At 33.9% G+C, this 18453-nt stretch overlaps 1 protein-coding gene across 2 annotated transcripts; it reads right to left on the reverse strand.

Annotated features, from left to right (window-relative positions):
• Positions 1 to 4084: 4084 nt before the first annotated feature.
• Positions 4085 to 17239, reverse strand: LOC123686075 (proton-coupled amino acid transporter-like protein CG1139). 2 transcript variants are annotated; one of them, XM_045626052.1, is made up of 8 exons: positions 17019 to 17239; positions 16871 to 16972; positions 16079 to 16226; positions 15021 to 15142; positions 8706 to 9081; positions 6282 to 6466; positions 5368 to 5519; positions 4085 to 4407 (listed from the first exon to the last, which is right to left on the reverse strand). In XM_045626052.1, the coding sequence occupies exons 1-8, from the start codon at positions 17036 to 17038 to the stop codon at positions 4160 to 4162; spliced, it is 1353 nt and encodes a 450-aa protein (XP_045482008.1). In that variant the 5' UTR covers positions 17039 to 17239; the 3' UTR covers positions 4085 to 4159. The 2 variants fall into 2 exon arrangements, with proteins under 2 accessions (XP_045482008.1, XP_045482017.1); XM_045626061.1 differs by having other exon boundaries at positions 4112 to 4407; positions 16871 to 16957; positions 17019 to 17232.
• Positions 17240 to 18453: the final 1214 nt, after the last annotated feature.

The following is an 18453-nucleotide window of genomic DNA, read 5'->3' on the forward strand; positions in this document are numbered from 1 at the left end:
TTTATGGGTAAAGGCAGAAGATCACTTTTATGAATGCTGAAACATTTGATGGATTTTTACCAAGATATGATTCAACCCATGACATCATTTCATATATTCATGTGTTCTCAGATATCTTCTTGATAGTGCCAATCCGTTATCGGATATTGGAGACCATTCTGGCTATTGTGACCTTATTAACTGCTGCACGAAACAGTCCAATTGTTGTTTCCGAGAACCAGACTCTCAAATTTCTGAGCCACGAAATTCTCCTCCTGCCGGGACCTCTCTTTCCCTCAACCTTGCCTTGTAGTATTAGCTGGAGAAGGCCGTATCGTTGTTCATTCCGCATGATGTGGCCCAAGTACTCCAGTTTCTTCCTCTTCACGGTGTCAACAATTTCAGTTTTCTTGTTGACTAATATTAGCACCCTCTCATTGGTAATGTACAGTGCATCCCATTTTGGATGAGACTGCCAGGTTTCTCACTTGTTATTTAAGATAGAGCCTTGCGGTTTTCACGTTCCTGTCCTACTTTTTTGTGAAACTCAAGTTGGTCAAATCAGATTTTGCATAACTGTTTCCGTTCAAGAGATACAGGGCGATTTTGGAAATTGATTCTTTTCGGACCCCTCCTTTACCTACGAAGTTATTAGAAATAATGCTGAGGTGAAATCCACGTCTCCAGTGGCGTCCAGTGGCGTACTCAATTTTTTTTCGGGGTATGGTTTTGAAGATTCAACACAAACCTATATTTTTTTCAATGGAACACCCTATATATCATTACTTCGTTGAATTCGTTTTTTTTTTCGTTCAAAATGATGTATGATACTATGTAGGTAGGATGTTCAGAAATGTTAAAAAAAACACTAAAACATCAAATAATGATGATTTTTTGTGAATGGGCCATGAATTTCCTATGTTTCGATAAGAGGATTATTACATTCGATTTTTAAAAGTAGTAGGTCATTGATGATACAAACATCCTTGTTATTTTAGCTACTATGCATTTGGGATCATTGTTTTATCAAGTAGGCATTGGAGGGAAAAAAACCAATCTGATCTAGCTGTCATCGCTATGAATTATTGTTATCATTATTGATTCTTCTTTGATATGGAAAATCTTTTGTCCATTAACAAAAAATCATCATTATTTGATGTTTTAGTGTTTTTTTAACATTTCTGACCATCCTACCTATATGGTATCATATATTATTTTGAAGGAAAAAAAATAACGAATTCAACGAAGTGATGATATATAGGGTGTTCCATTGAAAAAAATATAGGTTTGTGTTGAATCTTCAAAACCATACCCCGAAAAAAAAATTGAGTACGCCACTGGATTCTACGCAAATTCTGATTCAGACGTGGTTTTCACCTCAGCATTATTTCTAATAACTTCGGAGATAAAGGAGGGATCCGAAAAGTATCAATTTCCAAAATCACCCTGTATCTCTTGAACGGAAACAATTATGCAAAATCTGATTAGACCAACTTGAGTTTCACGAAAAAGTAGGACAGGAACGTGAAAACCGCAAGGCTCTATCTTAAATAACAAGCGAGAAACCTGGCAGTCTCACCCAAAATGGGATGCACTGTACTCTGTCCAACACCAACTGATTCGGAGTATTCTTCTGTAGAGCCACATCTCGAATGCTTCAAGCTTCTTACACGAAGCTTCTCAGATATGAATTTCAAAAATTCTTTGGAGAATTACTGAACCGAGGATTTTTATGGAATGGAGACAAACATGGTTGGATAGATAACCAGCAAAGCCGATATCAAGCTATTCAATATACAGGGTGTTTCCAAATTCGACGTGAACCTTGGAGGACGTGTTAATATGACTCATTTGCTGTCGTTTGAGCCATATTTATTGATATCCGAAAATCAATAGTTTTCGAGATATTTGAGTTCTTGTGATTTTTAAAAGATTCTCGACCTTATTTTATTTTTCGTCAATTTTTCTACGTTGACCAAGTTTGATTATAATTTTGGATTATTTTCATTATAAAAGGATTTGATATGTATGAAAAAAGCAAAACTATGCTGTATTAGATATTGAAAAAGAATTAGTATGATTTGAATGTTGGTATATGAAAAGGAGAGAAATCAATTTCTAATATCAATTTGCCTGTAACTTTCGAATTCCACTATTTATGTATGACAAAATTATTTCAAAAACTTGCCAAATTCCTTCTTTTTCACCTAAAAAGTTTTCGTTAGAATGCAGTCACTAGTTTTGTTTCAGCAGATTTTTTTATAAATAAACCTTTTGAATTCTCGGCATACAAAATAGTGATTGTGTAATCAAAAGGGATCAATATCCTATCACTAATGAAGTATTCTATTATTTTGTACAAGATTATGTCTACGTTTATTAATACTGAATATGCAGATATTCTTTTTATATATGAATGCAGCCATGGAAATGTTTCCGATGCCCAGAGGTAATATGCAGATTCCCACACAGGCGTATTCCTCACATGAGTGTCTTTTCATCAACCTAGCGCAGATTCATGGAAACAGTAACCATGCAGAAGGCTAAAAACGCTGGTTCTCCAGGACTCCCTCCGAAACATTCTAGATGAAGATGAAGCAATATTACAGGCAGTAGAAGATGCTCCTGCATTATTAAGTACAAGTAAGACTGCCAGTGATGTTGGAATATCTCACAAAAAAGTATGGTCGGTGTTGAGAAAAACCATTTGCATCCCTATCACTGTTCTCCAGTAGAAGGATTAGGAGATGGTGACTATGCTAGAAGACTCCAATTTTGCCGACTTATTCTGAATGCTGACAGAGGGAATGCTAGATTTTTATTGAGGATCCTATGAACAGACGAAGCTGGATTTAATAGGGAAGGGGTGACTAATGTTCACAACCTCCATTATCGGTCGAATGAAAATCCGCATTTGATTCAGAAAACATCTTTCCAAAGAAAATTTAGCAATGATGTTTGGGTAGAAGCAATAGCCAATTTTTTGATAGGTCCTTATTATCTAAATGATAACTTAAAAGGAGAAAATTATGAAGAATGTTTGGGGACGAATATGGACAGCTTTTTGGACGAGGTTCCTTTGATTGACAAACGTGAAATTATATTTTCCAACAGGATGGGTGTCACTCACACCATAGGCTCAACGTTCGTATGTTTTTAAACGAATTGTTTCCTAATCGGTGGATAGGTGGGGAAGAACCTATTTCGTGGCCAACGAGAAGTCCAGAGCTAACACTGTTAGATTTTCATGTTTGGAGCAGATATAGTACATTAAAGGGAAATACATACACAAGCACAACTTGTGGAGAGAATAGACGAAGCAGCGAGAATATTGAGAGTTAATTTCAGGCGGAAAGTAACAACTGAAGAAATCAGAAAGAGGGCACGTGCTTTTATGAGGAATGGTGGAGGTTATTTCGAACATAATTTATGATTACATCTTTCAACAAAATTTTGAGTTCAATTGCAATAAAACAATATTTAATGCGTTAATTTTCTATCCCCTCTCAAATGAAAATCTTCTGAAATGAAATTAGTTACTACATTCTAACAAAAACTTTTTTAGGAAATAGAGAAGGAATTTGGCAAGTTTTTGAAATAATTTTTTCATACATAAATGGAAGAATTCGAATGTTGAAGGCAAATCTATATATAATTTTCTATTCTTTTCTTCATATATATCAACTTTCAAATCATATTGATTCTTTTCAACATATAATACAGTTAAGTTTTGCTTTTTTCATACATATCATATCCTTTTTTGATGAAAATAATCCAAAACTTAAATCAAACTTGGTCAATGTAAAAAAAATTGAAGTAGGTGGGAAATCTTTTGAAAAACACAAGAACTCAAATATCTCGGAAACTGTTGATTTTCGGATATCAATAAATATGGCTCGAAACGATAGCAAATGAGTGATTCTAACACCTCCTCCAAGGTTCACGTCTAATTTGGAAGCACCCTGTATATTGTATATGTTTTAACAGGAGCAATCAGAAAATGTCCCCATTCAAATAAAAATTGACCTTTCTCCGAGTTTTCCAGTAGGTAAACTCATACTTACAGAAATATCTGGGTGGATTCTACGATAAAAACTACAAATACATAAAATTATTTATGTTTGACAAAAATAATATTATCATTATTCCAATATTTTCGTTGTCTGTGTTTACCTCCAATCTAAATTATTCGGGGCAATAAACAAAATATAAAATTACAAAATATAGATAGAAGTCCAAATAGTAACAAAAATATATTCTTGATATAAATGAGCTTCGCTCGTTTGAAATTATGTGGCCAATTCAAAGAAATGTCCATGAGAACGGGAATAATGATTCCCAAGATTGGCACTACTGTTCCAAGGATGGCCGTTACGAAACACTCAGGAAATATTAACTCCGTGTAAGCTTTAGACAGCATATAGGTACCTGAAAAAAAATTTCAGCACTGATTTTTATTAGTACAAAATTAAATACTATTTTCTATATACATAGAATGCAGTTGAAAATTTTGAATTACACAGTACACGGCTAGCTCCAAAAGTTCAAAGTGCGCTAAAAAAATAAAAGATAAAAATTATTTGCCAGAAAATTTATATAGAGGTTGAGTCAAAAATGTGTACCGAGTTTTCTGGAGGTGATAGTACATTGAGAAATGAGTATAGTTTGATGAATAAACTTATGGCCCAAAATGCATATCAAGGGAGATATATCCTTCCAATGTTGATAAAATTTGAAAAAAATTCTCCGTATAAATTCTAAACGGTGAATGCCACCAGGGTTTCATTATGAAATGCTTTCCAAGGAATCGATCGAAGGGACGGTTCAGTTCATTTCAGACGTGATACATTGGATCGAAGATCGAATTCAAAATAATAAGACGTTTTGTTGCTTACAGATTAAGAAAAAGGTCGAAAAAGACTATAGAGAGTAATGACCATTAAGCCCATGGCTGATCATTCAAGGTGAATTTATTATTGGAAAATAATAATCTTTACATTTGTATGTACCTAGTTCTTGAGTTTTTTCTTAATAATAATTTAAGTTAGAAGTTAAAGATAACCTATATTTTCGATCTGTATCTTTGGAAAAATAGATAGCACGATTCAGTTCATTTGCAATGTCGTACCTTGGATCGAATTCATGAAACATAATGTTACTTTCTAAAGAAATTGAGACCCATAATATGAAATATTGCCGTAAGTTACCGATATACAATTCAAAAATACCGCCAAAAACGTCTTGACGAAACATGGCGGACTTTTGACAGTTTTATGGCCAGTTGTCGCCACTGTGGTAATATAGTCACTGTAACCAGTACTTACTGCTGGAGGCATCTATTGACAAACAGCGGGAACTTGATTGCGCACCTAATATTTTCGAACTTACCTGAAACCATAACAGGTAATGCACACACGAAAATCCTTGTGCAAGTACTTCTTTTTTTTGTTTTTCTCCACATAACCTCCACAAAAATGTATTCATGAAGTCCATAGCTAATGAATGAATATATGGAGTAGAGCCCAGTAGAAACTGCCAAACTGAAAAATAGAAAACTAAAATGTTGGAAATAGAATATATCATCATGTATGATATAGTGGTTAATAGTTTCATAGGAATCTTATTGTTTCATTCGCCTTTTTATGCATCTTTGAAATATTTCTGATCAATGAATATGTAAATTTATCAAGAAGTACACAATGCCTTCTTTCCAATATTGCTCTAGACATTTTTCATTTCACATTTCGAATAGTTATGGATATTTTTAGTCTTAAAATATTCAGAACTCAGAAGGAATCATAATTTCGTTATGAAATCAATGAGATAGTTTTGGTGCTTATTCCCGAACTGTAGCTATAGTTCATAAAGATTCGATAAACTATCATCAGATTAAAGTAGGGCCACAAGTGACACCCTGTATTTCGAAAACAAAGCGTTTTCGGGCCCTTGTTTGTAGGAGTTTTTTTTCTTTAAATGTTTCAAGAAATTTCTAATACCTCCAATTTAGGAATAAGATGTATATCTCCAGCACCTATTACTTATAAAGTTTTATAGTATCATGATATATACTAAAGAGCCGGCAGCTCATCTTGTTGGTAAATCTACCTAGGTGGTATGTTTACTAATTGGCAGATACAGCAATAGTCTACCTTGCCAGCTTCATCCCTTTTGAATATATATATATCTATACCATATTCCTTTCAATATTCAGTTCATTCTTATATTTTTTTCCATAAAACATTACATATACTTGAGTTCAATTTAAAATTCAATGTAAATTTTACAGAGAAATAGTTACTTACATTTCATTCGTCCTGAAATATATTGGAATATTTGAGATCATAAGACTGTCAAAATCAAATTTCCAATAAAGGGAAATCCCTAGAATGCATTGCATAAAAATGATCAACAACATTCCCTTGGTCATGATACCATAAGGTTTCAAGAACGTCCTTGGTGATTTAAGGTGATGATCCAAATATATTAACTGGAAAAATCGAAGGAATTGAAATATGAAACAGATTTTGCTTTCAACATGAAGGTTTTTATTTTGCAATTCAAATGAAACATGTTTGATGAAGTTTTATTTCATTTGGAATTTAGTCAAAGTAATTAATTAAATGCACAAAACTTATAAAATTAACTTATCCATACGATGATTATCGAGAATTAAAAGAACCATTCAATATTCAATTTTTTTTTAAGCTTTTCAATACGCTTTTGATTGAAGGCGACCGAAGAACCTCAACATTTTTGGACTTTTTTCGAGTTATATTTAGTTTCAATTAATTCTTGGTTATTATTTATTGATTTCACCCTGTTCATCTTATTGTTAAGGTTCAAAATAATTATGGGTTGATAGGAATTTACAGTAAGGTGATAACATGCCACGATAACATTGAAATACATAGATATATACTCTTCACATAAACATAGGCTTTTAGTCGAAGCTACCTCCCACCTCCACCTCCCTATGTTCAATATGTCGATATTGATGAGTAATTACTATAATTACCATAAAACGGCTGGTAATTGTTAGTAAGAGAGTCAAAAAAAAGATTTGTTTTTTGCCAATTTTTGACATTTTGAGAAAATTCCTCTAATTTTGATTGACTGAATCTCGGTTGATATAAGGCTTAGAAAAAAGTTTCGGGAAACAAAATTATAAGTAATTCAATTGTCTTCAACTTTCAAAATGAACGTTTAGGTCGGAAACTAATAAAGTTGAAAGTTATAAGCAAAAAACCGAAAAAAGTCCGAAAATGTTGAGGTTCTTCAGCCCCTCCTCAAGTAAGCACAGGGTCCTCGTGTTGGATAACTTGACAGAATCATCCCACAGCACCCCCAAACAACCTGTAGAAGTTTCATTAAGTTCGGAATTTTTTCCAACAGAACCCACTTTTTTGCTTTGTCACTGGACTATTATTTTGATCGACTGTATCTCAATATTCTCAATTGATATTGGGTCTGCAATAAAGTCTGTGAATACAAAATTGTAGAGAATTTAATGGTCTATAACTTTGAAAATGAACGTTTTGGTCGAAAACTACTTAGTTTAGAAATTATGAGCAAAAAACTGGATAAAGTCCGAAAATGTTGAGGTTCTTCGGCCCCTCAAGTTAGCACAGGGTTCTCGTGTTGGATAACTTGACAGAGTCATGCCACAGCACCTCCGAACAACCTGTAGAAGTTTCATTAAGTTCGGAATACTTTCCAGTTAAATTGTATTTATTTACTGGACTTTAAGGGGTAATACACAGATTGTACCAAAATAGTTTGAATGGCCATATTTTTCCTTACGGAACACCTTTTTTTTATTGAAATTTCAGATTGTATGGCATAAATTAACCCAATTTTGTTCGAAGTTTCATATGCTTGAACTTGAGATGTTTCGATTTTTTATAAATTAGGTGTCTTTAGAAAATCTAATTACTTCGAACCAATTTGTTTGAATGAGATTCTGAAAGTGGATACTAGAAAAACGGAGGCAAGTACTGATGACTTTTTGATAATCATTGAGAACTCTACTGGGTGTTCAAAGTGAGACGATTCATTGATAACTTATTCAAATGTCAATATAACGCTAATGACCTAGGTGTCGAAGCGAAATTTATAAATAAATAAATGTCAATATCGGACATATTTCAAATGGCATACCATGTATTCTATTTTCAATCAGGTAGAAAATTTTATTATCTATACCATATGAGAAATATAGGGTGTGCTTTTTGGCGAAAACCCGGTAGTTTTCAATGATTATCAAAAAGTCATCAGTACTCTCCTCCGTTCTTCTAGTATTTATTTTCAATTCATTCATTTCGAAGTTATTAGGTTTTTCCTAAGACATATTACCTAAGACAAACTAATTCATGAAAAATCAAAATATCCCAATTTTTTGAGAATGTAGTTCTAATGGACCTAATGTTACTGTATCGAAAAAAAATCAAAATCAGGCGATTGTAATGCACAAAAAGGAATTTCAATAATTTTGCATTCGTAAATTAAAATGAACATTTCAAGATATTTCATTGAACATCCTGAGCTATCCTCTCGATTCAGGTTTTAACTGAATGATAAGTAAATAAATGATCTCATTATTATTTTCCTTTTGGTGATAATGGACACATAGAAGGAAAGAAACCATATAGTATTTGTGCATTTGTAGTCCATGGTAATAATCTTCATGTTTTAAACCGTTCGATGAACTATATTTAAGTTATACTCACTACTGTTACTGATTCAAATGAAAACACCAAAGTAGCTATATAAATTGGCAGCGTGATCAATTCGACGTCCAGCATTTCAAAACTTCCAGTTGGTTCGAAATCTTGTGCAACATATCCGAAGAATATGAAGATAGAAGCTATCAATAGAATTACACCCAAGACAGCAAATTGAGCTACTATTCTCAAATTTATCATAATGGCTGACAACAGCAGTGGTATGAAAATGGACGTATGAAAGAGAATCGACATATTGACTTCGAAGTCTAGCCAATTTCTGAATAAACCATCTGCCACTGGTGCAATGCGGAGAGCCGTTGCACCGAAAAGGCAACATAATCCCAGTTGGGTCAATATGAAACAACCGTCAACCAGATAACTGTAAAAAAAAATAATTATGCATACTTTCAATGTAAGACACTGTGTTTTGGGGATGGGTAAATGAACCTCGGTAACTAGGGGAAATGCGGACAAAATGACATACTGTTTACTTTATCAATCATATACACTGCTCAAAAGAATTAACGCACATTATGGAAATCTCAAATTTATTCTACAACTGAAGGTGTTCTCAATGATAATTATTTTTATCAGAATTATGCATGCATATGTTATCCACTTTCAACGTTTTTCTTCAATACAGATGTTTTTTCCCAGCAGGAATAAAAAAAGATGAAATTATCAGATTTTGAATGTATTGGCTCCATTCTGAAATCAGTTGTTCTTGATCAATTCTAGTGATCAATAGTTTCGTTTGGTTTTCTACACTCGATCGCTATGCAACGCGAAGAATCAGCCTTTTCCCAATGGATATGCTCTCTCGCAAAATCCAAACGCGCAGTTCGATGGGCTGGGGTAAGAGCTGGGCCTCTTGCCGCGACACGAGGCCTCAAATCATATTCTCTGAGGCGATTTCTCATTGTCTGAGTGCTAATTTGCACCCCATGAGTTTGCTCAAGCTGATTTTGAAGGGGGCGAGCGGTTGCAAACCGTTGTCTCAACGAAGAAACTCTCCAGTAACGTTCTTGAATGGCAGTTGTTACCTATGGTCTACCCTGTCCTTGTCTTCGGACATTCATACCTGGGTCCCTGAATCGCTGCAACATTCTAGACACACTTGTATGGGAAACTCCAAACCTTTCTGCAATTCTTGTATATGTCCACCCTTCTTCTCGCAAAACTACTGTTTGGGCACATTCCTCTTGGGTCGAATTGCGTGTTTCGCGTTGCATAGCGATCGAGTGTAGAAAACCAAACGAAACTATTGATCACTAGAATTGATCAAGAACAACTGATTTCAGAATAGAGCCAATACATTCAAAATCTGATAATCTCATCTTTTTTTATTCCTGCTGGGAATAAACATCTGTATTGAAGTAAAACTTTGAAAGTGGATAACATATGCATGCATAATTCTGATAAAAATATTTATCATTGAGAACACCTTCAGTTGTAGAATAAATTTGAGATTTCCATAATGTGCGTTGATTCTTTTGAGCAGTGTATTTTTAGTTATTGCAATAATATTTCCATTTTGGTACTATATAGTATACTAACTTTGGTTAGTTGTTTTCAAGTATTATAAGCTGAAAATTGAATTGAACTATAAAAATAAAAGATATAAGAAGTTATTTTGACTTCTAACAAAATCCATTCTGTCCGTATACTAAGGACAAAATGACATACATAATATTTAAATGCAAAGTTCGCAAATAAACCTTTTGGTTTTTTTCGAGACAGTAGCAAACGATGTATGAGCCAGTGAAAACATGTAGTCACTGTTCACCAGATTTGGAACGTCACTGCAATGTTTTCTTTACCACCGGGTTTTTTTCATCATTGAATAATATTTTAGTAACTTCTTGTTTCTTCTTCTTGTGTGGATTTTTCACAACAGATTTAGCCTTGATTTTGTCAAAATTAGGTCTTGTCCCTGAGGAAGTGGTGACAGAATTTCATTACGAAAGGAAAATGATCCTTCAGAAGTTCCTAGTCTATTGTAATCATCAGCTATCGATAGGTAATTTTCCTATTTTATAGAAGATGGGTTCATACCAAAAAATTCACTTTCTATCACGTTTAGTGGAAGCAAACTATGTACAAAATAACTTGACGATGAGATCATTAGTTTCACGTGAAAATCGATCTATAAAATTCTATATTATTTCCAAAAATATATTTTCTTCACATGTATCGGACAAAATGACATACTATGTAGTTTTGTCCATCAGGAGAGTATGTCATTTTGTCCGATACTTACTTTTTATAATATTGAAACACAATTTGAAAACAAAACCAGTAATCATCTCAAAACTTATACATATTATTACGTTATGAACGTAATAACAATAATACATTCAATATACAACGAATATTGTCATGACACTCTCCAGAAGTAATTTAGAAACCAAGTGAACAAAAAAAATTCAACCGACCAAAACACATTTGTGGACCTAGCACCAATGAAACAGGCAGTAGGATGTCAATTTCTTCCAAGGATTCTCTACAAGCGGTACCTGAATCACTGTAAAACCCTGAGCTATACGGCGCCAATTTTGAAAAAATTCAAAAGTTCATTTTGTCCGCATATGTCATTTTGTCCGCATTTCCCCTAATCATTGGAAAATGATAGTCTATCGAGATTTCATAGAAAATCTGAAGCAATGTCAGCCATTCCAATAGCCAAAAACGTGGGTACCTACTCATAAAATATACACCACTTCTTGTATGAAACATCGGCAGTATCAAACTACTATCTCTAAGCTGATTAGTAGAGAATGATGACACAAATTGATCATGGTTTTCATCAATTTGTGACAAGAAGGATTATTATTTGAGGTGTAGATTCAAACGCGATAACTGAACCCAGTTTTCTGGAAAAATTGATCAATACGAATAATTTGAATTGTTCTGCTGAACATGTGTTCATTACTAAATTAAAATTTGAAAACAGTTTCAATGTTGTTCTTGAGTTAGCTCCGTTTCTTTTGAAAGATGTGGGTTTCCGTTATCTAGGTCGGTCCAGGTGTCGCGTCAACTCAGGTCTACTTTTTGTATAAGGACTGGAATATTATTCCCTGTGCCTCTACTTTAATTTGTTCGATTTCCTACTATTGACTGATTAGGATAATTTCCTTCCTTCTGCATGTCACTTTTTTCTTCTATTTGGTTCTTTGAAAGATGTTTTTAGTCTCATCTGTCGTTCTTATTTTATTTGTATTATCTTACTTAATTCCCTATTCTCATCCCCTTTCAGTGCCCAATTGTCTTCTTTATTTGTTTGTTAACTATATTCTCAATAGTTTTAATTTTCAGTTCTTCTCTGAATTGTTGGTTGGTTTTATACCATGGGGCGCCAACCGCTGATCTGCTTACATTCTTCATCAACTGATCTTTCTTATTGTCTTTCGTATTGTATCAGGTTACTCCTGCATACGTAATGCTTGGCATTAGCACTATTTTTTATTATCTTCAGCTTGTTTTCTAAAGATAGTTTATTTTTTGGGATTAGCAGTGGGTTGTCTTCCGTGTAATTGCCTTGCATTTTTTCTGTTTTCTTCTATCTGTTTGTTGAAGTTCATTCTTTCATCTAGAATTTCAGATATTTCGCTTCATTTTTCCATTCTATCGTCTGATTTTCTATTTTGAAGTTGCCTGCTTGCTCTTTCTTTACTGTTGTTCCTCCGAAGTAGATTGTAACTGTTTTCGCCGTATTCACTTTGAATCTCCTTTTCTTGAAGTATTCCACCAGTTTATCTAGGTCTATCTGTAACTGCCTAGTAATTTATTCCCCATTCTAATGTGGTAGTAAATATTGCTGATTGTCATATGTAAACTGGGCTATCTTGCATCTATTCATTTTTGGTATGTCTGCAATGTATACGTTGAACAGCAGCGATCCGGGGGAACTCCGGCTTCAATTTCCTTGGAATTCAAATCCAGTCAGATCTAAAGTTCTCATACCATATAAATGAACTTGTTAAGAGTCTTTCTAGAGCAATCTTCGTCATAAGAAGAATGAAGCAGTTGGCCGGCCAACAGGCAGCGAAGGTGGCTTATTTTGGCTTTTTTCACTCGGCTATTTCGTACGGAGTACTTGCTTGGGGAAACATGCCAGGAAGGGAGCGCATATTCGTCAAGCAAAAAATGGCTTTACGAATAATATGCAATGCAGATAAAACATCGAGCTGTAGACATTTATTCAGGCAGGAAAACATCCTTACTTTGACATCCTTATTTATACTCGCCTGTGTCGCCTATATCCATGACCATAAACATAGTTTACAGCTCAATAACTTCAACCATGAGTACAACACCAGAAATGCAAGTAAGCTCATCATCACCCACCACAGACTGGCCACGACCCAACTAAGTATAAACCACCAAGCGGTAAAAATATATAACAGCCTGCCGGAAAGATATAAGGAACTGAGCAACAAAAAATTACGGAATGTACTCAAGACAGAACTGGTGCGGAAAGCCTACTACAGATTGGAAGAGTACTTCACAGATCCTATAAAGTGAAAAAATGTATGTTACTCGTGTAAAAATGTCCATTGTTTTATATTACCTTTACTAGTAACGTTATTTGACTGCTTTATATAATTTTAATAATATTTATGTATATTCATATGCCTGTAATTTGTGTATATTCATATGCCTGTATATACCATATTATTTATGACTCCCCATGTAATTTTGATGGGTTAAAATGGTAGGATCTTTGTGAATTTACATTGATTACTATACAAATAAACAAATATACAAATTTCTCTAATCGTCGGCGTGGTATTTTGTACTACAAAAACTTTTCTGACAATTTTGTGATTAATTGATTCAGTTTAATCTGAACGCGCGTCAAAGATGGACTCTAGCAAAGAGAATATACGCTATATTTTACAGTATTTCCTCGATAAAGGCGAAAATGCAAACCAGGCGGCTGAAAATGTAAATAGTGTTTATGGTCCTGATACTGTAACATCCAATCATGCACAATTTTGGTTTAATCGATTCTGTTCCGGTAATTTCGATGTCAAAGATGCACCACGCACTGGAAGGCCAATTATCGAAAATGTCGATAAAATCATGGACATTTTCAAGTCCGTAAGCAATGTAAGGTAAGCACTGTTTCGATTGCCTAAGAGCCGAAGATTGCAAAAAAAACCTTTTGGAACCATTTGCATAAGGCTAGTCTCAAGAATAAGCTCGATGTATGGGTACCACACGAGTTAAAGAAAAAAAATCTCATGGACTGAATTTCAATCTGCGAAATGCTGCTGAATCGCAACAAAATCGTGGATCACTTACGACAACGTCAAGCGAAAACGGTCGTGGTCGAAACGTGGCGAGCCGTGGCCAGACTAGGATTGACGGCCAGAAAGATTTTGCTGTGTGTTTGGTGGGATTGTCAAGAAATTATCTTCTATGAGCTATTCCCTACGGCACATCTGTTAACTCGGAACTGTACTGTCAACAATTGGACCGTCTAAAGGAAGTTACCACCCAGAATCGGCCGGCTTTGGCCAATAAGTAAGGAATTGTGTTTCATCAGGACAATGCCAGGCCACACACTCGCCAGAAGCTCCGGGAGTTTGGTTGGTAGTTCCTTATGCATCCACCTTATATATTCCGGACCTGGCACCAAGTGATCGTCCATGGCGAACAATTTTGCTGGTGGAAGATTAGCTTTAACAGAGGATTGTGAAAATCTATTGTCTCAATTTTTTGCCAATAGGGACGAGGACTTCTATGAGAAAGGCATAATGATATTACATTCAAAATGGCAACAAGTTATCGAATAAAACGGAGAATATTCGACCTGAATCGGATCATTCTAACTACAATAATAATAGTAAGCCTTTATTCCTAACATGTATAATATAATACCCAATTATAATATAATAAAGAATGGTTATTAAAGCCTTGTTTTTCATGCAAAAATAATGTATTTCTTATTACTGCACTTTATATTTGATTTATATTGGATAACGTTTTATAAAGTATTATATAAAGCGAAAAGAACGAAATTACTTTCTCCCCATTATTTTATTTTTGATAAAATTGTATGTTGATAAAATTGTTTGCAACTGCTTTCGTTTCGTTCTCAATATAAGGCACTAACACATTGCCAATACCTTAATTTCTGATGTCATTGATTATACATTATTTTTATTAATTTCACATATCGGCCAATGAAAGACCAAATACAATACCTAGTGGAAAAATAAGAACTACAATAAAATCCTAAGAAATTAGGAGATTTATAACAATCTGCCAGTGGTATAAATCATACATTATATTTAGTCGTCTTATACTTACTACGATAGTCTCGAATATCTTCTTAAATATATTGGTCCAAACTCGAATGCTCTTTCTACTGAGAGTGCGTACTTCATATAAGGGACCTTCATGGTTTTGCATACTCTATATTTTGCCTTGAACTGGAAAAATTTTCATTGATAAAGCTGTAAATAAGGAGTAAATTGGCATTTCAGTTCAAAATCAAGCATTTTCGTATCATCTGGTTAATTTTGTAATTCATAGTACCGTTTCACCAGTTTTCTGTTGTCTGAACAATTAATGATTAATTAATAAATGAAGATTTTCCAATATAAGGTTTCATTTTGATATTGAAAAATCGAATATGTTTATTTAGTGAAGTATCACCTAGGTCATCTGCCAGGTTGAATTTGGATAATTTAATTAGACAAATGAAGGAAAAACCCGATGGATTATGTATTAGATTATATCGTTTGGTGGATAAATAAATAAAATAAATAAATATGCGAATATTGTGCATTATAAAATAGATAAACAACCATGACAATCCGCCAGTGTGTACATCATTGTATCTTATGTCCTCAAATCTTAGAAATTTTTAAAATAACCAATAGGAAAACAATCAATCTTTATCTGTTGATTGATTGAGATCGTCTTTCTGTTTGTCCTTCGATAGTGTTATCTATTTATAGGATCTGTTTATTGTTTTTATGGCAAAATAACGCCGCATCGACTGAATTTATCATTATATTCAATAAATATCAATGTAGGTAGAAAAGTTTCTAACGACGGGTTTCAAAGCCACGATCGCTAGAAATCCAAAAGAAACATCCGAAACATTTTTGACTCACTCTGTTTATGTCGATATAATAATATATGATCATTATACGTAAAAAAATCACTCCAATATTCATGCCAAATTTCAACAAGATCGATTCATCAGAACCGCTCATATAGATAAACTAACCGACAACAATGACATAATGTTAAATCATATTTCATATACAGTTTTGTGATCTTCAATCGTATATAAATGAATGAGCGCTTAAAAGCTACTGATTTCTTGAAACTAACAATTTAAGAAATGCAATTCTCACCAGAATATATTGGCAGTGAGCGCATATAATTCCAATCGACACTGTCATAATAATTCCGATAATCCAACCTTCACGGAAAACAAAACCGGCTTGTAGTATTCCCGTTCCAACAACCCCATGAATAAGAAAGAAAAACGCTTGGACATTCCTGGAAATCAAAAAGTTATATTAGTGTTTCGAATTTTCCTCAGAGTAATAAACATATATAGAGGGAGCATTTGTCATTTTCATTTGTCCCCAACATGGACTATCAAACTTGACGTGAAGCGCGCAGAAATGAAAACATCAGTGATACGATATTTCACTCAATTCGCCTGTTTGTCCACAAAGAACGCACTTATTATGTCCAATAGTGAATCAACGTTTCATATTAACTCAAAATATATTGAAGTAAATTACCTAAATATATCAAAAATTCAGAAAACAAACTTCAAGCGCCCCAAAAGACGTGAAACAACCGATGAAACTAGGAGAGCAAAAGTTGCCAAACCTTGAATTTCAGCAGCTAGATACAGAAAATAATATATATTCTGCATACTATAAATTCGACAATTGGAAAAAATATCTGTTTCCAAATATTCAAATTTGCGTATTTAGTTGAGAATCACCCAAATAGATATATTTCATTCAATATAAAATTCATTCATATCGATATAGTAAAATTGTGGATTTGAAAATATATCACAACCCGACAACGTAATCTAACCATATTGGGGACATGTAAAAATTGCGTATACTCCCTCTATCTATGTTTACTACTCTATGAAATTTTCCAAAGCTCCGTTTACTTACGAAATGGCTGGTTGTTTAGGTTTTTTTTTACTGTACGGGTCATAGTCTGTTTCTGGATCTTCTGGTGGATAGTCGATTCCGAGTGTGCTACTTGGAAAAACTCTTTGAGGATGCTATTTTTTTGGTGTAAATACATGCATGTACTCACCTGGTTCCATTATCAACCATCGTCTCTAATCAAAGTTCTTTTTTCTGAATTAGACATTGGGGCACTCGTGTTCTCAATTGTGATTGAACAAATATTGAGATTTTCCTCATTCAGTAGGAATAGATTAAGATAGAAAGAAATATTATCTTTTTCCTGATCAACAATGATAATGCACACCATAGGCGTAACAAGAAGTAGGAAGATTTAGGGGTCGGTAATCCTTACCCTTATAAATTAATAGCATAATTAATTTCAATAAATTATTCTTCTGTCATCAGTAAAATATTCAGAACCTTTTGTCGTAAAACTTAATTCAAATTGTGCTCTTAAAAACATCAAAGGTAGATAATACCGCGAGTGCGTCAACTTTTATCGATAATTTTTTTATTTTCCTCGAAAACTGGTTTATTTGACAAAAATATAAAAACAAACCGATTGATATAATCACCAGTCCGTTAGGAAATTCGGTTTGTTTGAATGTTTTTGCCTTTTGAGTGATAAAAATAAAAAATTATCTGATAAAATTTGAAGAACGAGTTGTATTTGGAAAGATTATTTTTTTCGACAATTCGAATGTTCAGTATTCTCTCGGTTGATGGCACTGAATCAGTTCGTGTTCCGTTTTCAATAAACCTCGAAACACTTTAAGCCGTCACTAATGACAAATTCAAAGTAAAATTTTGTAAACAAGATATTATCGATGAGGAAGCAATATTATCAGTATAATCCCGAGTGATTGGCCAGATTAGCATTTCTATTAGTTGAAACCACTAAAATACAATTTGTTTCATGTGTAGATGGCTGAGCCTGGCACATCGAGAAAAGACAAGAAGAAGAAACCACTAAAATGTCAGATTTTGACATGCAACAAAAAATAATCAACCAATATAATTTTTTTCTAAAACATTCTGATCTTTCAGCAAATTTCATGCCCATTCGAGATATTGGGACTAATTTGCTGAGGTTCTTAGAATAGCTGAGATATTCTTGTTCTAAAGAGAAGATGATACTGATTACAATAGTTTCGGATATTGCTAATGGGTGGTGCATAAAGCTTTTTCTCTTTTCGCTGACTGAATCTCTCTTATCACTCCGCAATCCATATACATACAAATTTCATCAATATAAGACCAGTAGAAGGCAAGATACCATGTTTGAGCAAGCTCACCATGATTGAGAGATACGCAGCCCACAACGTCGAGCAAATAGACACTACAGTACATTAGATCATTGTCCATTTTTAATTCTCATTTAAATAACAATCGGAGATCCCTTATTGTAAGTTTGATGAGGTGTTTTCAGCCAAATTTGAAAGTGCGCCCTCTCGCAGTGGATTGCAGGAATACTGATGGAATCTTCAGCATGGCAGTCAGTTTTCGCTGTCATATACAGTATACACGTTCAATCTCCATAGCGGAGCACCGTATCACGGCTG

This window comes from Harmonia axyridis, chromosome 1 (genome assembly GCF_914767665.1).
Source record: "Harmonia axyridis chromosome 1, icHarAxyr1.1, whole genome shotgun sequence".
Classification (NCBI taxonomy): Eukaryota; Metazoa; Arthropoda; class Insecta; order Coleoptera; family Coccinellidae; genus Harmonia; species Harmonia axyridis.